A 24757-nucleotide genomic window follows, 5' to 3' on the forward strand; every position below is an offset into this window, starting at 1 on the left:
TTGTTTTTTTACTTTAAAATAAGATATGTGCAGTGTGCACAGGGATCGTTCATAGTTCTTTTTATAGTCCGGCCCTCCAACGGTCTGAGGGACAGTGAACTGGCCCTCTGTGTAAAAAGTTTAGGGACCCCTGACTTAGAGCTTTGAGAATTCTCTCAGTTTCTTCTCCAAATGAGTAATAATACCTGATGCCTGTCAGGTGCTTAAGACAATATATAACATATACTAAGTTTCAACAGCAGTTAGTAATTCTTAATTTAAGCCAAGAAGGCATAATTTCTAACTATTCATGGCAGCCAGCTTCCTCTAGGTAGGAATAGATTTTTTAGTACTAAGTTCATCAATACGACAGTACTATTATCTAATCCTAAAACTTCTATTAAAATGTATAAGATTAAATAATATATTATCTTACTTTTAAGTAACTAATCTTATTCTACTACATGTTTAACTTTAACAAGACATACAAATTTAAGAAAAAACTTAAGCACAAGTTTAAGAAAAAAATACCAGCAAGTATAATTTTAAGGCATTTATTTTCATGAAATAATAATATTGATGGGAATTTCTACCTAAATTCATGTTTACCTAATGGTGAGGTAAAGGAAAACAAATTCATATTTTTTTCCACAAATACACCATAAACACTGCCCTCTGAAAATAATCACTGTGTAAAGAATACTGTTTCCCAAGCCTAAAATACCCCTAAACCGGTAACAGATAGGAATATCTTTTCAGGGATGTAAATCAATTTATTTTAATTCCATTAATTTGAAGATATGTTATTGAAATGACAGCTAATGCAATTTCTGAAATTCACTATCAGACTGGGCTTCTACGTATAGAAAGTCAGTGAGAATCTCTCTTTACAAAAGCAAATTTAGGCCTAATTTGCTCAGTAGGTTATTCATCTTATTACCGTACCTCTTGCTAAAAATAAATATAAACTCAATTTTTTCTGAGTAAATTTATCTAAATTTACTTTCTGTAACTAGGAGCTAAAGCTAATTGCTAAGGTATGCTGGTCTCAAATATATTTCATATTACTGTATACAAAATATGCTGCATATTACATAAATAAAATGTATATTCAAGTATGCAATATATTTAAATCTTTTCAATGAACTTATTTCTCAATGCAATTTATATTTTCCCCCTCTAAACAGTGGTTCTATGTCAAGTATGATTTTTGCTCCCCACCCTCCAGGGGAAGGGAGGTAGAAAGTTTTGGGTGCTACTGGAATTCGGAGGGTAGGGCATAGAAATCCTGACCACCATCCTACAATGCACAGGACAGCACTGCACAATAAAATATATAGTATCCTAACCAAAATGGCAATAGTGCCAAGATTGAGAAATCCTGCTCTAGAACCATCCCTAGTGCTACTAATGGAACAATCCTTCCATACTTTCCACTCATTTCTTTAAAAAACAAGCAAACAAAACACAAAAGCTGTTAGAGATCCACCACAGGCACTGAAGCTAGCTATGAATAACAGAGATAATTCCCTGGTGTGTGATCTTAGGCAACTTATTTTGCTTATCTAAGCCTCAGTTTTATCAGCTGTAAAACAGAGGCATTTTTACTTCATAAAACTATTGTGAGGATTATACAAGATAATAATTATAAAGCACTAATAGACCCTGGCACAAAACAAGTGGAAGTTATAGTTACTACTTTTCACATCTGATCTTAAATGTGCTCCTTTCTCCCTTAGAATGGTATCTTATATTTCCTTACTGAAATTATCTGTACAATCATAAAAAACCAAAAATCTGTATTTAAAAATATACATCATTATTCTTCATTAAATTGTATTTATTTTTCCATACCATTTCTTACTATCTTCTCCACCAACAGAACTGATAAAATTCATATAAAGATTTTAGCCAAAAATTTTATTTCTACAATCAGAAAATTTTAAAAAGCGAGGCTTACAGTAAACACATTTAAAATCATTTACCTTAAATTCAAGATGTAATTTAAAATATTAATGTGGACATTAACTAATATCTAAACTGTTAAGTTTCTGTCTAAAACATTCATCTTAAAGTTTTTTAAAAATTGAAAATAAATACACATTGAAGAAGCACCCCACGATGTTAACAACAACATATATAAATTATTCATACTATAATAAAGTTAATGGTAAAAACTGTTAAACATAGTGGAAAATAAAAAGAATAAAAATCATTTCAAGTATCTCCTGAAATGTGACTGTGAAAATCCATAAATTTAAATCATTTATCATTGACTGAAAAATATTTCAGATGGAGTAACTCAAGTAGAATTTGTATGAGGAACTGTTGAGAAAATGAAGACTAAAATTTAGAGAAAGCTCAAAAGCAAATAACAATCAAAAATAGAGTGCAAAAACCTTAATACCACAAATGTAAATTCCAAGTTGGTTTTAAAAATACTCTGCAAGTGAAGCAGAAACAAAAATGGGAAATTAATTCTAGGTGTTTCATAAAAATGACCAATAAACTATTTAGCCTCTATTTAGTTAAGTAACATCAAATTCATGCCAAATGTCTTTTCCAAACACCAAATTGTTGTTCTAAGATCATAACACATTTTTTTCATTAACAATAGCTTACAATAAATTTACTTTTTTAGGTAATGGAACAGTGATGGCAGTTGAAGTAAGGGAGAAAAACAATGGGCAAATCCCTACCTGAACCAACTGGAGATGAGCCAACACTAAGACTTTGTAAACTTCCATTCCTGAGCAATGTAGGAGATTTCTGAAGACTAGAGCTTGTTATACTTCCTGCAGCTGATGCTACAGATGATGTTGGTGAAGCAGAAGAAACTGAGAGATGAGAAACATTCTCTTGATTTTTGTTTCCTTTGGGTCTACCAGGCCCATGCTTACTTTGTTTACTTCCTTTTCTTTTCTTTTCCTTTACAGTTTCTTCTTCTATGCCAGAAGTCTGAGCCCGCTTATATCCTGCTGTAGGAAGGCTGGAATTACCCAAATCTCCAGATGAGTTTTCAAAGCTTTTAGGCTGTGAAATAACAGCTGAGGTCGAAGGGAGACCAATTATGGAACTAAAACTATTTACCCCCCCTTCCTGGCTTCCAGACTCTCCTTTATGTACATCTTTGGTTGATGATGACTGTTGGGCATGAGTATAACTGTCATTACGTAGATCTGAGTCTGTAAAGCTCAAGAAATCCTGGGGAGACTGTACTGAACTTCCCGAAGATGATTTTACACTGCCTGGAGTTCCTGAAAAACTGCCTGTAGTAAAAAAAAAAAAAAAAAAAAAAAAGGAAGGGTGGGGTTGGGTGGGAGGAATAGGAAAAAAAAATTGGATGCAAAAGTTCCCATGAGCAGCAGAAATGATACAATCATCAAAAAGAAAGGGTGAAAAAAATTAACTATAAAACTTAGGATGTCACTTATGTAACACAAAGGTAGATTTTAAAAAGGGTTATTACTGAAAATAAGTTTATCAATAAAATTATCTTTAAAAAACACCTGTCATTTTAGAGTTATTAAATTGAATTGCAAGCTATAACTTACACAATTACCAAGTTATAAGATGTGCTTTATTTAACCTACCTTTACCATGGCAGCATTAATCAATTCTCCCCCCAATATGTGTATGCTCGAGGAAGGACTGAAGAATAGCAGTCTCAAGGAGCCTTTGACAAGACTACAATTGAACTCAGATTGGTTAGGGGAACTTCCTCTTTGTCAGTTACTAAAGATACGCTTACAAATGTTCATAACGAACAGTAAGAACCAAAAGATGCTTCTTAGGTTATAAGTTCTGAGTTTTAACTTCTAGATAATGTTGGTGAATGTTGTTATTCAGTTAAAACTACCCCACCAAAACACAGGTTTAATCAAATAAAAATGATCACAAAGAACCTAATCTATGTGATCTGGGTGGTACATTCACCCAGTCCACTTCCCATGAAACTGCAGAAAGGAAGGAAACCAGCCTTCTGCTATTGTTTTTCTGAAGATAAAGTCACAGGAGAGGTTCCTCATGAATTTCTCTCACAAGTGCTTATTCTTTCCATACTCTATAGGTAAGGAATATTAGTAGCCCCCCACGTCATTATGAGCTACAAGAACTTCAGGTTCTTAATTTACCTGGTAGAAAAAGAATATGGCTGGGATAAGTCACAATTTGGTTCATCATCCCATTTCACCAAACCCTCTCTTCATGCTTGCCAAATGGAATATGTAGACTTAGTTGTAACCACATACCTATTATGTTTCATAAAATTAAACTATGTCATATTTTAACTAATGGATTTAGAAACAAAAGCTCAAAATAAAGTATTTATTGGAGTGAAAGGGAAATTTCAAGCTAAGTGTTAAATTTTACTGCATAGTACATTCATAAGTAATCACACATAAGTTCACCTAAATATTTGCAAAGGTATTTTTCCTTACACACAAGAATTTCTTTTTAACTAAAGTATCAAGTTTTAATTTTTCAATTTTAAGTTCTTCTGAAATGGCATGTTTAAAAAGTTTAAAATCTAGCTCTGAAATTTTTATGCTTTTATGAAAGTATTCCTATGTAAGCACTTTCAAGCTATGCCTATATAGAAAACCATACATATTAAGAAATCATTTAATATCATATTGATCATTTAAGAACAACTGCAATTTGCCACTTAATTAGAAGCTATAAAGCAGTTCTTTATTATCCATTCTGATCTGTCATCTGTCTTTTTTTCTAACACATTTGTTTCTACAGCTGGCATCAAAAGCACACTACAGAGTAACAAATACTTTAAAACATCTATATAGTATACCCAATACTTTAAATGCATCTTTTCTAAAATTCACATACTACCTGCAATGAAAAGAATAAAACCAATTATCTGAAATATTCTACCTTTATATTTCAACTTTTAATATTTTTATGAAATATTGCCTCAGATATATAAAAAACAGCAGCAGCATATTCGCTACCATGACTCTTTTTTTTAGCTACCATGTCTTTACAGAGACAGGAAAAGACTCAATGTTATAAAACTTAAGAAAATGAGATTTTGTTTCTAAATGGATTAGTATTTCAAAGATACACTAAAAACTCAAAAATAAAATTTTAAGAGTGGAAAATAAGGTCTTAATTGTAAAGAAGAGATCACTGAATTCTGCTAATATCATACTTAAAATGTGAATGAAGTTACACTAAAAATTAAGGTTTTACTATTCATTTTCCACCATGGCATAAAAAGAACAAGTATAAAGTAAGCTTATTAAAATAAAACAACAAATTTGGCATGTTATTTCTTTTCTATTTGTCTATTTTTTGTATTGTAAGGCAAATTTTGAAGCCCAAAATAACTGTTAGTTTAAAATAAAGGAATATAGTTTTTAATGAGGTCAACAGGCTAAGAAATCTCTCCACATATTCAAATTATACCCTGGTAGACTTTGGATACAATTTTTATTATTAGCACAAGCTTGCATGGGGTAAAGAAAAGGAACATTTCCTTCCTCTCATTTACTCCTAATGGGCAAAATGGGGAAGGACATTTACTGTATACTTTACTAATATATTTATCTCAAGCAGTTCTAACATTTATATTTCTCAAAATATTTATGTTATGTTAAAAATTACACAAAATGAAAATTTAGAACATAGGGCTAACATATTCTAAAGTTTAGCTGAGTTACTCTGTCCTCTATAAAAGAGGTTTGTCATATAAAACACATCATGCCCAGTTAATTTTAACTTTCAGTTAAACAACAAATTATTTATCAACTGGGTATGCTTTAAATATAGCAGCCTTACCAAAAGAAATGTAGGCTGAACAAAATTCTACTTTAAACATCAAACCTTATAATAAATGCATTAATAAATCAACAACTACTATTTACTGAGAACTTTTTAGATCCCTTAAAAAAGTACCCAGCACTTGTTTACTTCCTAAAAATTTATACTTTCACTGTTTTAGTTTATAATTAGAAAAAGTAAATAAAAACAATTTATAAAAAAGAATGACTTTTATAGAGCAGAAAGAAAAACTCCAGCTTTTGTTGTTTTTCTCCCCAAACTTAAACTTTATTCCATATCTATTTAAACATTAAAATTACAGTTCAACTTTAGAAGGACATGTCATAACATAAAAAATAAAGCCAAAGCCCCAAAGACATTTTAACAAGGAACACTAGTCTTGGAAGAAATCTTACTACAGCATCTAATCACAAAATAATCTCCAATAATCCATTAGTTATAAGTAAAAAATAAGTTCTTTTACAAAACTTAACTACTATTGATCATCATAAGAACAAGCATTTTAACTGAAACACCGGAATTAATACCTTGCTGGAAAGGACTAGCGGCTGACACAGTCGTTCCTGGATTTCTTCCACCAGGCTTTCTTCCCCTTTGACCTGAGCTGTGCGTTGAAGATTTCTTCCCTTTGCCCTCTGACCCTCTAGCCTCTGAAACATCTTTTCCACTAGTGGTATGTGCAGAAACTTCCTGGAAATTTGCATTTGTAAATCGTGCTGCAGTATCTTCCAAGCGCTTCATTGATCCAGATATAGAGTTGCTGCTAGTGCTCGTATAAGTCTAACATTTTCATTGAGAGAGGAAGTAAAAGGAAACAAACTGATTATAATTTGGTTACAAAACAAAAATAATGCAAATTAATAACAAATTATTGGACTTGAGAGATAAATATATGAAAGCTTGTTATAAAAATGTCAATCCAAAAATTAAAAAGTCCATCTAAGTTATATTAAAATAATTACTTTAGAATCTATTACAAATACTGTATTAAAAATGTAAATAACTTTTACTGTTTGAGAATAAAATTGCAGCAATTAGTAAAAGGACATATAAGTTATTTTACCCAGTGACACATAGTAAATAATACTAAAGATATTTGTTTCTCAAGCAAAAGATACTTGTTTCTCAAACAAGAACATACTATTTCCCACGCATGAAATTAAAATCAGCATTATTGTTCAGCACAAGAAGGCAACAATTAGAAGTGAGGTGCTACAAATTGATTAGAGGAATATATCTATGAAATTATATGGATTGAGTTAGCACAGGTTAAAGCAAGAATGTTTACATTCAGAAGGCTGCTTTCCAAAAAAAAATTATTCAAGACTTTGAAACAGGCCTGACCAGGCGGTGGTACAGTGGATAGAGCATCAGACTGAGACCTGGAGGACCCAGGTTCAAAACCCCGAGGTCACCAGCTTGAGTGCAGGTTTATTCGGCTTGATCGCGGGCTCACCAGCTTGAACGCAAAGGTTGTTGGCTTGAGCAAGGAATCACTTGCTCTGCTGTAGTTCCCAGTCAAGGCACATATGAGAAAGTAACTGACGAACAACTAAGGTGCCGCAATGAAAAACTGATGCTAGCCTGACCAGGCGGTGGAGCAGTGGATAGAGCGTTGGATTGGGATGCAGAGGACCCAGATTTGAGACTCCAAGCTCGCCAGCTTGAGCGCGGGCTCATCTAGTTTGAGCAAAAAAGCTCACCAGCTTGAGCCCAGGGTCACTGGCTCGAGCAACGGGTTACTCAGTCTGCTGAAGGTCCGCGGTCAAGGCACATATGAGAGGGCGATCAATGAAAAACTAAGGTGTTGCAACGCGCTATGAAAAACTAACGACTGATGCTTCTCATCTCTCTCCGTTCCTGTCTGTCTGTCCCTGTCTATCCCTCTCTCTGACACTCTCTGTCTCTGAAAAAAACAAAACAAAAAAACACAACATAATAAATTAAAATTGATAAAAATTAAAAAAAAAAAAACCTGATGCTTCTCATCTCTCACTCCCTTTCTATCGGTCTATCCCAGGGGTCCCCAAACTTTTTACACAGGGGGCCAGTTCACTGTCCCTCAGACTGTTGGAGGGCCGGGCTATTAAAAAAAACTATGAACAAATCCCTATGCACACTGCACATATTTTAAAGTAAAAAAACAAAACGGGAACAAATACAATATTTAAGATAAAGAACAAGTAAATTCGCCTGACCAGGCGGTGGCACAGTGGATAGAGCATCGGACTGGGATGCAGAAGACCCAGGTTCGAGACCCAAGGTTGCCAGTTTGAGCGCAGGCTCATCTGGTTTGAGCAAAGCTCACCGGCTTGGACCCAAGGTTGCTGGCTCGAGCAAGGGGTTACTCGGTCTGCTGAAGGCCCACGGTCAAGGCACATATGAGAAAGCAATCAATGAACAACTAAGATGTCACAACAAAAAACTGATGATTGATGGGCTTCTCATCTCTCTCCGTTCCTGCCTGTCTGTCCCTATTTGTCCCTCTCTCTGACTCTCACTCTGTTTCTGAAAAAAAAATAAAAGAAACATTAAAAAAAAAAAAAAAAGAACAAGTATATTTAAATCAACAAACTGACCAGTATTTCTTTTTTTTTTTTTTTTTTTTCCCATTTTTCTGAAGCTGGAAACGGGGAGAGACAGTCAGACAGACTCCCGCATGCGCCCGACCGGGATCCACCCGGCACGCCCACCAGGGGCGACGCTCTGCCCACCAGGGGGCGATGCTCTGCCCATCCTGGGCGTCGCCATGTGCGACCAGAGCCACTCTAGCGCCTGAGGCAGAGGCCACAGAGCCATCCCCAGCGCCCGGGCCATCCTTGCTCCAATGGAGCCTTGGCTGCGGGAGGGGAAGAGAGAGACAGAGAGGAAAGCGCGGCGGAGGGGTGGAGAAGCAAATGGGCGCTTCTCCTGTGTGCCCTGGCCGGGAATCGAACCCGGATCCTCCGCACGCTAGGCCGACGCTCTACCGCTGAGCCAACCGGCCAGGGCCTGACCAGTATTTCAATGGGAACTATGAGTCTGCTTTCGGCTAATGAGATGGTCAATGTCCAATTCCATATTTGTCACTGCTAGCTGTAACAAGTGATATGACACACTTCTGGAGCCGTGAGGCGTCCGTCCCGTGTCACTGGAAGTAGTGCTGTATACTTGAGTGATGCTGTGCTTTGCGGCGCTGCCACATACAGTGCTCCTCTCACTGACCACCAATGAAAGAGGTGCCCCTTCCAGAAGTGCGGTGGGGGCCGGATAAATGGCCTCAGGGGGCCGCATGTGGCCCGCGGGCCGTAGTTTGGGGACCCCTGGTCTATCCCTATCTGTCCCTCTCTTTAACTCTGTCTCTGTAAAAAAAAAAAAAAAGCCTTTGAAACAGAAATTATTTCTTCCAAGGACTGATGTTAAAAAAACAGTTCAGGCCCTGACTCAGTGGTAAGAGCGTCGGCCTGGCGTGCAGGAGTCCCGGGTTCGATTCCCGGCCAGGGCACACAGGAGAAGCGCCCATCTGCTTCTCCACCCCTCCCCCTCTCCTTCCTCTGTGTCTCTCTCTTCCCCTCCCACAGCCAAGGCTCCATTGGAGCAAAGTTGGCCCGGGCACTGAGGATGGCTCTGTGGCCTCTGTCTCAGGCGCTAGAACGCCTCTGGTTGCAACAGAGCATCGCCCCCTGGTGGGCATGCCGGGTGGATCCCAGTCGGGCGCATGCGGGAGTCTGTCGACTGCCTCCCCGTTTCCAACTTAAGGAAAAAAAAAAAAAGTTTAATTTTGCAGTTAAGACTTTTAAAACTTAAAAGTATTATTATACTAGCCTACCATTGGTGGCACAGTGGACAGAATGTTGACCTGGGACACTGAGGTACCAGGTTTGAAACCCTGAAGTTGCCAGCTTAATTGCAGGCTCATCCCGCGCTAGTACAGGCTTAACAACATGAGTGCAGGATCATCAATGATCCCAAGGTCGCTGGCTCAGCTGAAGTCCCCCCTCCATCAGGGCATTTATGAGAAATAATCAGTGAAATAAAGTGATGCAACTATGAGTTGATGTGTCTCATCTCTCTCCCTTGTCTATGTTTCTTGCTTAAAAAAAAAAAAAGCGCCGGCCTGGCATTCAGGGGACCCGGGTTCGATTCCCGGCCAGGGCACATAGGAGAAGCGCCCATTTGCTTCTCCACCCCCCTCCTTCCTCTATGTCTCTCTCTTCCCCTTCCACAGCCAAGGCTCCATTGGAGCAAAGATGGCCCAGGCGCTTGGGATGGCTCCTTGGCCTCTGCCCCAGGCGCTAGAGTGGCTCTGGTCGCGGCAGAGCGACGCCCCGGAGGGGCAGAGCATCGCCCCTTGGTGGGCGTGCCGAGTGGATCCTGGTCGGGCGCATGCGGGAGGGAGTCTGTCTGACTGTCTCTCCCCGTTTCCAGCTTAAGAAAAATACAAAAAAAAAAAAAAAGCCAAATAATTGCTTTTCAGATTAAAAAAAAATGCTCATCACCAGCAGATCAAGACTATAACAAATACTTAAGATCGTCTTCTATGCAGAAAGAAAACAACAAAGGAAATGTGGACCTATACAAAGTAATTAAGAGCACTAGAAACAGTAATTACACAAGGAAATGTAAAGATTTTTTAATTATTTAAATCTCTTTATAAGTTAATTGATGGCTTGGAGCAAAAACATTAATTATAATAGGAAAAAATTTTTAAATATGACAATCACACAAAAGCCAAAAGGGTAGGAATGATGTATAAAGCTACAAGGTGCTTATACAATATCTAGAAATGATATAATATCACTCAAATGCAGACTATTAAAGATGTATACTACAAACCCTAAAGCAACCCAATAAAATAATACAACAAAGAATTACTAATCAGCCAAAATGAAATCATAAAAAATATTCAATGAATAAAAGAAAAAGTAGATGAGAAATACAAAATAAAAAAGAATTAGCAATGATAAATTTAAATACAATCATATTAATAATCACATTATGTGTAAATTACCTAAATACCCCATTATACAGTCAAGATTTATAACATTAAAAAAGAAACGCAAGACAAGACTATTTGCTGCCTACAAGAAACTCATTTTAAATAAAAGTCAGATATCACAAGTATAGGAAAGGAATATAAATCTAATGATAATAAAAAGAAAGCTTAATTCACAGTATTCCTATCACACAAAGTAAATATCAGACAATAGTACCAAGAGTTCTATTCATCACAAGGATATAAAAATCCTAAATATTTCTACACCTAGTAAGAGACCCTCAAAATAACTGACAGAATATAGAAAACAATGAAAATAGCAAAATCCATTATTACATAACCTCAATAACCAACTGAACTAGTAGCCACAACAAAATCAGTAAAGATATATAGAGAACTTTAAGAATAGCAATCAACTTGACCTAACTGACATTCATAGAAAAATTCCATACCACGAGAGCAAAATGAACATATATTCTATTGAAAAGCACACAGGACATTAAACAAGATAATCCATATTGTCTCATTATTTTATTTTATTTATTTATTTTTTTATTATTATTATTATTATTATTATTTTGCATTTTTCTGAAGCTGGAAACAGGGAGAGACAGTCAGACAGACTCCCGCATGCGCCCAACCGGGATCCACCTGGCCTGCCCACCAGGGGCGATGCTCTGCTCACCAGGGGGCGATGCTCTGCCCATCCTGGGCGTCGCCATGTTGCGACCAGAGCCACTCTAGCGCCTGAGGCAGAGGCCACAGAGCCATCCCCAGCGCCCAGGCCATCTTTGCTCCGATGGAGCCTTGGCTGCGGGAGGGGAAGAGAGAGACAGAGAGGAAGGCGCGGCAGAGGGGTGGAGAAGCAAATAGGCGCTTCTCCTGTGTGCCCTGGCCGGGAATCGAACCCGGGTCCTCCGCACGCTAGGCCGACGCTCTACCGCTGAGCCAACCGGCCAGGGTGTCTCATTATTTTAAGTCTCAGAAATTTTAAAAGAAATTATAGGATACAAAGATATTAAATTAGAAATTACAAGAAGGGGACCCTGGCCAGCTGGCTCAATGGTAGAGCATCAGCCCCCAGGGTGGATGTCCCAGGTTCAATTCCCTGTCAGGGCACACAAGAGAAGCTACCATCTGCATCTCCACCCTTCTTCCTCCCTCTTCTTTCTCTCTCTCTCTCCTTCTCCCACAACCATGGTTCACTGGTTCAAGGGAGTTGGCCTCAGGCACAGAGGATGGCTCTGTGGCCTCCACCTCAGGTGCTAAAAAACAAAGGCTCAGTTGCTGAGCAATGGAGCAACAGCCCCAGATGGGCAGCGCATCACCCCCTAGTGAGTTTGCTCGTGGATCACCATTGGGGCGCATGCAGGAGTCTGTCTCTCTGCCTCCCCTACTCTCACTAAAAAAAATTTAAGGCCCTGGCCAGTTGGCTTAGTGATAGAGTGTTGGCCAGGCATAGCAAGTTCGTTTCCTAGCCAGGGCACACAGGAAAAATGCCCATCTGCTTCTCTACCCCTCCCCTCTCACCTTTCTCTCTCTTTCTCCTCTCCTTCTGCAGGCATAGCTCAATTGGAGCAAGGCCCAGGATGCTAAGGATGGCGCCATGGCCTCTGCCTCAAACACTAAAATGGCTCTGGTTTTAACGGAGCAGGGGCCCCAGATGGGCAGAGCATCACCCCCTAGTGGGCTTGCTGGGTGGATCCTGGTCAGGAAGCATGCAGAAGTCTGTCTCTGCCTTCCCTCCTCTAAAATTGTTTTTTAAAGAAAGGAAATTACAAGAAGGTATGTGAAAAATCCCCAAATGTTTGAAAAGTAAATAACACTTCTAAGTAATGTATGAGTCATAGAAGAAATCAAAAGGAAATCACAAGGCATTGTTTAAATAAAAATGAAAATACAACATATCAAAATTCTTAAGTGATGCTGAGAAAAGTGTATACCATTAATTGCCTATTTTAGCACTTCTGGAAGAGGAGCTCTCAAACTTTTCTGAATTTTATTTTGAGGAGTTCTACCAGGTCTTCAAAATGAATTTAGGATGAAAAAGTACCCTGCTTCCTATAGGGTAGTGAGAAAGAACAATTCTGAAATATGTCTAAGTATTCTGTTCTTATCAAGGCCTAAAGTCCTGCCCATATGAGAAACAATTTTACCACAGCATAACCTGCTGGAATGATATTGGAGCCTAAAGTCCCTAGGGAAGAGATATACCCAAGTCTGTGCAACCCCACAACAGCATCCTGTCCCACCTAAGGGGGGTGGGGACAAAGGTGGTGACAATCACTTGTGAAGTTCACAGTCCAGGGGCCCAAAACTAATCAAAAGACTACAAACTAATTACAAGACTACAGAATGCTTCCCCTCCTCCCATGCCCTACCATCACATTAGTAAAGGCCTATTTACCACATTTCCTTTTAGTCAGAACATCATATCGTTCTTTCAACAAAAAATTGTAAGGCATACTAAAGGAAAATACAACTTGAAGAGAATGAACAAGCATCAGAACCAGAAACAGGTTCTCTGGCAGGATTACTGGGGTTATCAGAGCAGGAATTTTTTAAACTATGATTAATAGACTAGGAATTTTAATGTAAAAATCAGTTAGCATATAAGAACAGATGGGTAATGTAAGCAGAGATCAGGAAATTCTAAGAAAGAATAAAAAAGGAATGCATGAGATCAAAAACACTGTAACATAAATAAAGAAATCCTTTGATGTGCTCATTAGTAGACTGGGCATGGCTGCTGGGGTTACCAGAGCATAATTCTTTCTTGGAAAGAATCTCAGAGCTTGAGGATATAAAAATAAAAACTTCCAAAAAGAAAAAGCAAAGAGAAAAAAGACTGAAAAACACAACATTATATCCAAGAATTATGGAAGAACTATAAAAGTGTAAAAAAGATATAGGACTATTAGAAAGAAAAGGAAGGAAAGGAAGAGAGAGGGAGGGAGAGAGGGAAGACAGGCAGGTAGGCAGGCAATATTTGAAGCAATAATGACTAGGAATTTCCCCCAAATTAATGTCAGAAACCAAACCACAGATCAAGGAAGCTCTAAGACTATCAAAAAGAAATAAATACCAAAAACACTATACCTAAGCATATCAATTAAATTCAAACTGAAGATATTAACCCAACTGTATCAACAATGACTTTATACACAAATGATCTAAATATACTAATCAAAAGAAACTGTCAGAGTGATCAAAAAACAAAACTCAAATCTAGATTGTTTCTTGCCTATAAGAAAGCTACTTGAAATATAAAGACACATATTGATTAAAAATCAGTGGATAAAGATAGATATACCATGCTAGCACCAATTAAAAGAAAGTGAGAGGAGAAAAAAAAGAAAGAGAGAATAGTTACATTAATTTTGAAAACCACAGATTTTAGAGCAAAGAAAGTTATCAGGGACAAAGAGTAGCATTATAGAACTATATAGGCTATCAGTACTGCAAGAAGACACAACAACCCTTAATGTGCCCAACAACAGAGCCAGGGCACACAGGAGCATCAAAATCCATGAGACAAAAACTGATAGAAATGCAAAGAAAAACAAATGAATCCACTCTTATAGTTGGAGATATTGATACTCCTCTATCAAAACATGGACAGGCAGAAATCAGTAAGGACATATTTCAACTGAACATCACCACAAATCAACTGGATATAACTGACATATACAGACTACTTTTTTCAATAACAGCAGAATATACATTGCATTCAGGCTCATGTGTAATGCTGACTAAGACAGACCACTTTTGGGGCCATAAAACACACTTCCACAAATTTTAAATAATAGAAATATATAACATCTACTCTCAGACCATTATGGAGTTAAACTAGAAGTCAATTAACAAAAAGATAGCTAGAAAATCCCTTAATACCTGCAGATTAAGCAACACAAATTTACATTACATGGGTCAAATAAGAAAACACAGGAGAAAGTTTAAAATATTAATTAAATGACAATAAAAATGACATCAAAATTTGTGGAATGCAGCAAAAGTGGTGCTTAGAAGAAAATTTCTAGCATTGAATGCATATATTAGAAAAAAAGAAAACCTTAAATCAATAATCTGAGCTTCCTCTTTAGAAAAACAAGAAACTAAAAATGAAATAATCAGAAGAAAAGGAATAATAAAAATTAAAGCAGAAATTAATGATGTGAAAACAGGAAATCAATACAGAAAAATTAACAGAACCAAAAGCTGGTTCTTTGAAAAGATAAATAAGGTTAATAAACCTCTAGACAGGACAACTAAGAGTAAAAAAGGAGGTACAAATTACTGACATCTGAAATTAAAGAAGGGATATAACTACAGATATCATGGACAGTAAAAGAATAATTATGAACAACTCTATCCCTACAAATTTGAAAACCTGGATAATATGCATCAAAATTACTTGAAAGACACAAGCTACAAAAGTCACACAAGACTAAATAAGACAGCCCTAGCCAGTGGTTCAGTAGATAAAACATCATCCAAGTACGCTGCGGTTGCAGGTTCAACCCCTAGTCAGGGCATGTACAACAAGCAATCAATGAGTACATAACTAAATGGAACAATTAAGTGGAACAGGGAGTTGATGCCCCCCCCCCTTTCTCTTTCGACCCTTACTCCCTCCCTCCCCGCTCCACTCCCTGGCCTCTTCTCTTTTCCCCCTCCTCTTTCAAATCAATGGAAAAATCAAACAACAAAAAGGAAAGAAACAGACAATATGAACAGACATAACTATTGAAGAAATTGAATCAATAATTAATAACCCCCCCCAAAACAGAAAGCATCAGGCTCAGATGTGTTCACTGATGAATTGTATATAACATTTAAAAAGAAATCATACCCATTCTCTACAATCTCTTTCAGGGGATATAAGCAGAAGAAATTTGTTCTAATTCATTCCATAGGGTATTACTGTAATACCAAAAGAAACACATTACAAGACAATAGATGCAAAAATCCTCTACAAAATATTAGCAAACTGAATTCAACAATTAAAAAAATTATATATCACAACCGAGATTTATGCCAGGAATGCAAGACTGAGTAAACATTTGAAAATCAATTAATGGCCCTGGCCGGTTGGCTCAGCAGTAGAGCGTCGGCCTGGCGGGCGGGGGGCCCGGGTTCCATTACCGGCCAGGGCACATAGGAGAAGCGCCCATTTGCTTCTCCACCCCCCCCCCTCCTTCCTCTCTGTCTCTCTCTTCCCCTCCTGCAGCCAAGGCTCCATTGGAGCAAAGATGGCCTGGGCGCTGGGGATGGCTCCTTGGCCTCTGCCCCAGGCGCTAGAGCGGCTCTGGTCGTGGCAGAGCGACTGCCCGGAGGGGCAGAGCATCGCTCCCTGGTGGGCAGAGCGTCGCCCCTGGTGGATGTGCTGGGTGGATCCCGGTCGGGTGCATGCGGGAGTCTGTCTGACTGTCTCTCCCCGTTTCCAGCTTCAGAAAAATACAAAAAAAAAAAAAAAAAATCAATTAATGTACTCTACCACACTAACAAGATAAAGAAGATAAAGCACACATCCTATAAATAGATACAGATAAAGCATCTGAAAAAGTCCAACACATACACACACACACACACCTCTCCATTAAGTAAGAATAGAAGGGGAACTTCCTCAACCTGATAAAGAACATGAGCAACCTTGGTATCCACAGGAGATTGGTTGCAGGACCCTGATGATACCAAAATCCATGGAACCTCAAGTGTCTTATACAAAATATCATAGTATTTGTATATAATCTATGCATATGCTCCTGAATATTTTAGATCATCTCTAGATTACTTGCAATACCTAATACAATGTAAATGCTACATAAATAGTTGTCATACTATACTGTTTAAAGAATAAAAATAAAGTCATTATCATATTCATTGCAGACTCAAACAACATGGGCTTAACTATTGATAAATAATACATGTCAGCAACAAAATTATTTTACTTTTCAAATATTTTTGGTTCACGCTTGGTTGAATCCACAGATGAGGAACCCGTGGAGAAAAATAGTTGCCTGCATGTACAAAAAACTTACAGCTAACATCATATGTAATGGTGAGAAACTAGAATAGAAGCATTCCCACAAATATCAAAAATAAAACAAGGATGTCTCCTCTTTCACCACTCCTTTTCAACCTCATATTGGAAGTCCTAGCCTATGTAACAAAACAAGGAAATAAAACATATACTTTCTGGGAAAGAAAAAATTAAATTTTTTTTCACAGATGACATGACTGTCTATGTAGAAAATCCAAAAAAATTACTAACAAAAACTCCAGGAACAAATAAGAAATTATAGTAAGCTTGCAGAAATTTGAATTAAAAGCAATATCATTTGCAATAGCACCCTGAAAAATTACTTATGTTTAAATTTAACAATATATGAATAAGGTCTATCTGAGGAAAACAACAAAACTTTGAAGAACAAAATCAAAGAACTACTAAATAAATGGAGAGATACTCCAATTTCATAGATAGGAAGACATAATATTGTCAATATATTGGACCATCCTAACTTGATCTACAGATTCAATGCAATTCAATAAAAATTCCAGCAAATTATTTTGTGGATATTGACAAACTGATTCTAAAGTATATATGAAGAGGCAGAACTCCTAGAATAGCCAACACAATATTGAAAGATAAGAATAAGTTGGAACACTTGATTTCAGACTTAAAATAAAGCTACAACAATTAAATCCCCTTAATATCAGGAACAAGGCAGGCGTGCCCCCTTTTACCACTCTTATTCAACATAGTCCTGGAAGTCCTAGCCACAGCAATCACACAGGAGAAGGAAATAAAAGGCATCCAAATTGGAAAACAAGAAGAAGTAAAACTATCATTATTTGCTGATGACATGATACTGTACATAGAAAACCCTAAAGTTGCAGACAAAAAACTACTAGACCTGATAAATGAATTTGGCAAGGTGGCAGGATATAAAATTAATATTCAGAAATCAGAGGCATTTTTATACACCAACAATAAACTGTCTGAAAGAGAAATTAAGGAAATAATCCCTTCACTATTGCAACAACGAAAAATGAAGAATCTAGGAGTAAATTTAACCAAGGAGGTAAAAGACTTGTACTCAAAAAATAATAAAACATTGATAAAGAAATCAAGGAAGATATAAACAAGTGAAAGCATATATCGTGTTCATGGATAGGAAGAATAAACATCATTAAAATGTCTTTATTATTCAAAGCAATCTATAAATTCAATGCAATTCCTATTAAAATACCAATGGCATATTTCAAAGATATAGAATAAATATTCCAAAAATTCATATAGAACCAAAAAAGAACACAAATAGCCTCAGCAATCTTGAAAATGAAGAATAAAGTGGGAGGTATCACACTTCCTGATATCCAGTTATACTATAAGGCCATTGTTCTCAAAACAGCTTGGTACTGGCATAAGAACAGGTATATAGATCAATGGAACAGAACAGAGAACCCAGAAATAAACCCACAGCTCTATGAACAACTGATATTTGACAAAGGAGGTAAGAGCATACAATGGAGTAAAGACAGTCTTCTTTAATAAATGGTGTTGGGAAAATTAGACAGGTATATGCAAAAAAATGAAACTAGACCACCAATTTACACCTTTCACAAAAATAAACTCAAAATGAATAAAAGACTTAAAATGTAAGTCGTGAAACCATATTATCTTGGAAGAAAATATAGGCAGTAAGCTCTCTGGTATCTCTCGTAGCAATATTTTTGCTGATTTTTCTCCATGGGCAAGTGAAATTAAAGGACAGGATGAACAAGTGAGATTATATCAAACTAAAAAGCTTTTGCACAGCCAAAGACACCATGAACAAAATAAAAAGACAATCCACACAATGAGAGAACATAGTCACCAATACGTCTGATAAGGGCTTAACACCAAAATTTATAAAGAACTTATAAAACTCAACACCAGGATGATAAACAATCCAATCAAACAATGGGCAAAAGAACTGAATAGACACTTCTCCAAAGAGTACATACAAATGGCCAATAGGCATATGAAAAAATGTTCAATGTCACTAATCATCAGAGAAATGAAAATTAAAACCACAATGAGATATCACCTCACACCTGTCAGAATGGTGCTCATTAACAAAACAACACACAATTAAGTGCTGGCGAGGATGTGGAGAAAAGGGAACCCTCCTGCACTGCTGGTGGGAATGCAGACTGGTGCAGCCACTGTGGAGAACTTGTATAAAATGAAACTGCCTTTTGACACAGCTATTCCACTTTTAGGAATATATCCTAGGAATACCAAATCACTGATTCAAAAGAAGATATGCATCCCTATGTTTATTGCAACATTGTTTACAATAGCCAAGATCTGGAAAAAGCCCAAGTGTCTATCAGTGGACGAGTGGATTAAATGCTGCAGTACATATACACAATGGAATACTACACGGCCTTGAAAAAGAAGGAAATCTTACCTTTTCCAACAGCATGAATGGACTTGGAGATTATTATGCTAAGTGGAATAAGCCAGGCAGAGAAAGACAAATATCATATGATTTCGTGTATATGTGGAATCTAATGAACAAAGTGAACTGAGGAATGGAATAGAGGCAGAGGTGGAGTCACGGGGACCAGAGGGACAGCTGTCAGAGGGAAGGAGGACGAGAGGATGGGATCAGAGAAGGTAAGGGGATTAGTAAAATTATATATACATAACACAGAGGTATAGATAACAGGACAGCAAATCCTAGAAGGGAGGAGGGAGTTGGGGGAGGGGGAAAAGGGGGTATAAAAAGGGGCACAGGGGTGGGAGGTGAGGGAGTTATATTCATTGGGACACTTGAGTCCATGTAAACATAATAAATTTAAAAAAACTACAATAATTAAGATTGTGTAGTATTGGCAAAAGAAAAATAGGTTACTGACACTACAGAGAGCCCAAAAAAGGACCCACATAAATATAGTCAATTGATCCTTCACAAAGAGGCAAAAGCAATACAATAGAGCAAAGATAGACTTTTCAACAAATGGTGCTATAACTAGATGTTCACATGCAAAAACAAGAACCTAGATATAGAACTTACACTCTTCACAAAAATTAAGTCCAAGTGGATCACAGACCTAAATGTAAAACAGAAAATTATAAAACTCCTAAACAATAACAAAGGAAAAAATAAGAGAACCTTGAATTTGGCAATGACACTTTAGATATAACATCAAAGACATAATTTATAAAATAAAGAATCAGTAATCTGAGCTTTATTAAAATTAAAAACTTCTGCTCTGAGACAGACACTGTAAAGAAAAAAAAATTAACCACTGACTGGGAGAAAATATTTGCAAAAGACACGCAATAAAATGACTTATTGAAAATGTATTTAAAAACGTCAATAGTAAGAAAATAAACAGGCCCTGGCTGGTTGGCTTATCAGTAGAGCACTGGCCCAGCATGTAGTTGTCCAGGGTTCAATTCCAGTCAGGCACACAGGAGAAGCGACCATCTGCTTGCTTCTCTACCCTTTCCCTTCTCCTTTATCTCCCTCTATCTCTCCCTTCTGCTCCTGCAGCCATGGCTCAGTTGGAGCAGATTGGTACAGGCGCTCCATGGCCTCACCTCAGGCACTAAAATAGCTTGGTTGCTAAGCAATGGAGCAAGAGCCCAAGATGGGTAAAGCATCACCCCATAGGGAGCTGGCCAGGTGGATCCTAGTTGGGGCGCATGCATGAGTCTTTCTCTATGCCTCCCATAAATAAACAAACAAACGAATAATAACCAGATTTAAAAAGGGGGCAAAAACTTTAACAAAAGCTTACCAAAAAAGATATACAGATGGCAAATAAACGTAAGAAAAAATGCTCCACATTCTATGTCAGCAGAGCAATACAAATACGTATAAATAATGAGAGACATACCACTACACACACCTACGAGGATGGCCAATATCCAGAACACCGGTAACACCTAATGCTGGTGGGGACGTGGAGAAAAGAGAACTATCAACTACTGCTGGTGGGAAAGCAAAATGATTCAGCCATGTTGGAAGACAGTTTAGCAATTTCTTACCAAGTTAAAAATACCATACATGATCTAGGAATCACAACCATTGCTATTTAAACAAAGGAGTTGAAAAATTATGTCCACACAGAAACCTGCAAATGGATGGTTATTATAACTGCCAAAACTTAAAAGCATGAAAAAATAAACTGTGATACATCTAGAAATTGGAATATTATTCAGTCCTAGAAAAAAATCAGTTTTTAAGCCTTGAAAAAACTTGGAGGAATCTTAAATGTATATTACTAAGTGTGAGAAAAGCTAGTCTTAAAAAGCTACATACTATATGCCTGAGCAGGTGGTGTGGCACAGTGGATGGAGTGTCGGACTGGGACACAAAGGACCCGGGTTCGAAACTCCGAGGTTGCTAGCTTGAGCACGGGCTCATCTAGCTTGAGTGTGGGGTCACTGGCTTGAATCTGGGATCACAGGCATGACACCATGGTTGCTGACTTGAGCCCAAAGGTCGCTGGCTTGAGCCCAAGGTTGCTGGCTTGAGCAAGGGGTCATCCACCTTGGTCAAGGCACATATGAAAAAGCAATCAATGAACAACTAAGGAGCCGCAAAGAAGAACTGATGCTTCTCATCTTTCTCCTTGCCTATCTGTCTGTCCCTCTGTCTGTAAAAAAAAAAAAAAAAAAGCTATATACTATAAAATTCTAATTATCTGATATTTTAGAAAAAGCAAAACTATGGAGACAGTAAAAGATCAGTGATTGCCAGGGCTGGAAGGGGTAAGGATGAGTAGCTGGAAAACAGGATTTTTAGGACAGTGAAACTATTCTGTACAATACTATAATGGTAGATACAAGTCATTATACATATGTCCAAACGTATCGAAGATACAAACACCAAGAGTAAAACGTAAGACACACAAAAAAAGAGTGAACCATAATGTGAATTATGGACTTTGGGTGATAATGATATATCAGTGTACATTTACTGACTATAACAAATTTACCACTCTGGTGAGGGATGCTGATACTAGGGGAACTGTGTGTTGGAATAAGGAGTATATGGGAACTCTTAGAACCTTCCTTTCAATTTTGCTGTGAAACTAAAACTGCATACTGTATGATTTCAATTTTAAGAAATCCTAGAAAAGGCAAAAGTATAGAAGTAAAAAAAAATAGTGGTTGTCAGGGTTTAGGAGAAAGGAGGAATGAATAGGCAGGACACAGAAAGTTTAGGGTAGTGAAACTACCACAGTGGAGGTTACATGTCACTATACATTTGTCAAAACCCTAGAAGAGGATACACAATACAAGAGTGAGCCCTAATGTCAACTATGGACTTTGGGAGATAATGATATATCAATGTAGGTTCATAGATTTTAACAAATATACCACTCTGCTGTTGAGATACTGATAGTGGGGGAAGGTGTATGTGTGCAATGTCAGGGAATGTAGGACATCTCTGTACTTTCTACTCAATTTAGCAGTTAATACAAAAATCGCTCTAAAAATAAAGATTATTATTTTTTAAACTGCCCATGTTAGAAAAAACAAAGATCTCAAAAAAAAATTTAAGGTATATCATCTTATAACTTAAGAAATTGGCCCTGGCCGGTTGGCTCAGTGGTAGAGCATCGGCCTGGCGTGCAGAAGTCCTGGGTTTGATTCCCAGCCAGGGCACACAGGAGAAGCGCCCATCTGCTTCTCCACTCCTCTCCCTCTCCTTCCTCTCTGTCTCTCTCTTCCCCTCCCGCAGCCAAGGCTCCATTGGAGCAAAGTTTGCCCGGGCGCTGGGGATGGCTCCATGGCCTCTGCCTCAGGCGCTAGAATGGCTCTGGTTGCAACAGAGTGACGCCCCAGATGGGCAGAGCATCGCCTCCTGGTGGGTATGCTGGGTGGATCCCGGTCAGGCGCATGCAAGAGTCTGTCTGTCTGCCTCCCCATTTCCAACTTTGGAAAAATACAAAAAAAAAAAAAAAAAAAAAAGAAATTAGTTCATATCTGAAACCTATGTACTTTTATTGATCGATGCCATCCAAAGTTAATTTTCTAAATAAAATTTAAAAATTAACAAAAAAGAAATTAGAAAGAGTAAAGGAAACCCAGAGTAAACAACAGAAAGGAAAAAATAAAATCAAAGCAGAAATCACTAAAATACAAAACATAAAAATAGAGAAAACCAATAAAATAAAAAGCTAATAATTTAAGAAATTTGAAAAATTCATAAAGCTCTAGACAGCCTGATTAGGAAAAAAAAAGAAATGCTCACTCAAGAAACAGATAACCTGAATAGCCCTAAACCTATTTTTAAAACGGAAGTATAGTTAAAAGTTTCCCCACAAAGAAAACTCTAGGTCCAGATGGCTTTAGAAGTGAATTCTATCAAACATAACTAATACCAAATTTAGACACTCTTCCAAAAAAGCAAGAGTGCATACTTGAACTCATTCTATAAAGCCGGTATTTTTGACACCAAAACCAAAGACATTCTAAGAAAAGAAAACTACAGGCAAATATATCCCTCATAAATACAGATGCAGCCTGACCAGGTGGTGGTACAGTAGATAAGAGCATCAACCTTAAGTACCCAGGTTCTTAAGTACCCAGGTTCAAAACCCCATGGTCGCCAGCTTGAGTACAGGCTCACCAGTTTAAGCACAGGGTAGCCAGCTTGAGCATGGGATCACAGACATGACCCCATGGTTTCTGTCTTGAACCAAAGGTCGGCTTGAGCAGGGGGTCACTGGCTCGGCTGGAGCCCCCATCCCCTGGTTAAGGCAAATATAAGAAAGCAATCAATAAACAACTAAAGTGTCACAAATGTGAGTTCATGGTTCTTATCTCTATCCCTTCTTGTCTATCTCTTGCTTGCCCTAAAAAAAAAGAAAAAATACAGATGTAAAACTTTCTTTACAAAGTTAGAAAGTTGAAGTCAGCAATATTTAAAAATGGTAACATATCAAAACCTAAGCAGGAGTTATCCCAGGAATGCAATTCTAGCTTAACAATTGGAAAAATCAACCAGTGTACTTCATTATATTAAAAGACATTTTTTAAAAAGTCATACCAATATATCTACCAAAAATATACATAAAAATGACCTGAAAAAATCTAATATTTATTGCTAATAAAAACTAAGGAATAAAAGGAAACTGCCTCAACATCATATGTTAAAAGATTAAATATATTCCCCTAAAGATCAAGAACAAAGCAAAGATGCTCACTCTCACCATTTCTATCAACATTGCATTGAGGGTACTAGCAGGTATAATAAAAAATAAAAGCCACCCAGATGGAAAAGGATGAGCTAAAACTGTCTTATTCATAGTTGGCATGATTATCTATAAAGAAAATCCTATGGGATTAATAAACTACTAGAAATAATAAGAGATGTTCAGCAAGGTTACAGAAGGGTACCAGACCAACATACAAAATTACAAAAATGTACTTCTATATACTAGCAAGGAACAACTAGAATATGACACTTTTAAAAAGTTGGTGGAGCTGGAGCTGGCCAGTTGGCTCAGTGGATGGAGCACTGGTCCAGCATATAGGTCAATTCCTGGTCTAGGCACACAAGAGAAGCAACCATCTGCTTCTCTCTCCTCCCTCTCTCTCTTCTCTACCTCTTCCCCTCTTGCAGCCAGTAGCTCAATTGGTTGGAACATTGGCCCCAGGCACTGAGGATAGCTTGGTTGGTGCAAGCACCATCAGCTTCAGGCACTAAAAATAGCTCGATTGGTTCCAGCTTAAGCCCCAGACAGTGGTTGCTCAAGGCGCATGTGGGAGTCTATCTCACTATTTCCCTCCTATCACGTAAAAAAAAAGTTGCAGATGAACACTATCTCAATCTACAGGATTGAGCTACTGTAATCAAGAAAGCATAGTATTACTATAAGAACAAACAGATCAATGTAACAAAAGAGAGTCCAGAAATAGGCTCATACAAATAAGGTCAACTGGTTTTCAACAAATGCGGGTGAAGGCAATTCTGTGGAGAAAGAACAGTG

The 24757-nt window shown here is 37.6% G+C and overlaps 1 protein-coding gene across 9 annotated transcripts in view; it reads right to left on the reverse strand.

The window, feature by feature from the left end:
* MLLT10 (MLLT10 histone lysine methyltransferase DOT1L cofactor) overlaps positions 1–24757 on the reverse strand; it is a 297166-nt gene that overhangs the window by 71639 nt on the left and 200770 nt on the right. For 7 of the 9 annotated variants that reach the window (XM_066279459.1, XM_066279458.1, XM_066279455.1 and 4 more), the window contains 2 exons: positions 6306–6558; positions 2679–3248 (listed from right to left, as the gene is read on the reverse strand). In XM_066279459.1, the coding sequence (XP_066135556.1) occupies positions 2679–3248; positions 6306–6558 (823 nt within the window). The remainder of the gene's footprint in view (positions 1–2678; positions 3249–6305; positions 6559–24757) is intronic. The other 2 variants (XM_066279460.1, XM_066279461.1) reach the window with 1 other exon arrangement.

This window comes from Saccopteryx bilineata, chromosome 5 (genome assembly GCF_036850765.1).
Source record: "Saccopteryx bilineata isolate mSacBil1 chromosome 5, mSacBil1_pri_phased_curated, whole genome shotgun sequence".
NCBI lineage: Eukaryota > Metazoa > Chordata > Mammalia > Chiroptera > Emballonuridae > Saccopteryx > Saccopteryx bilineata.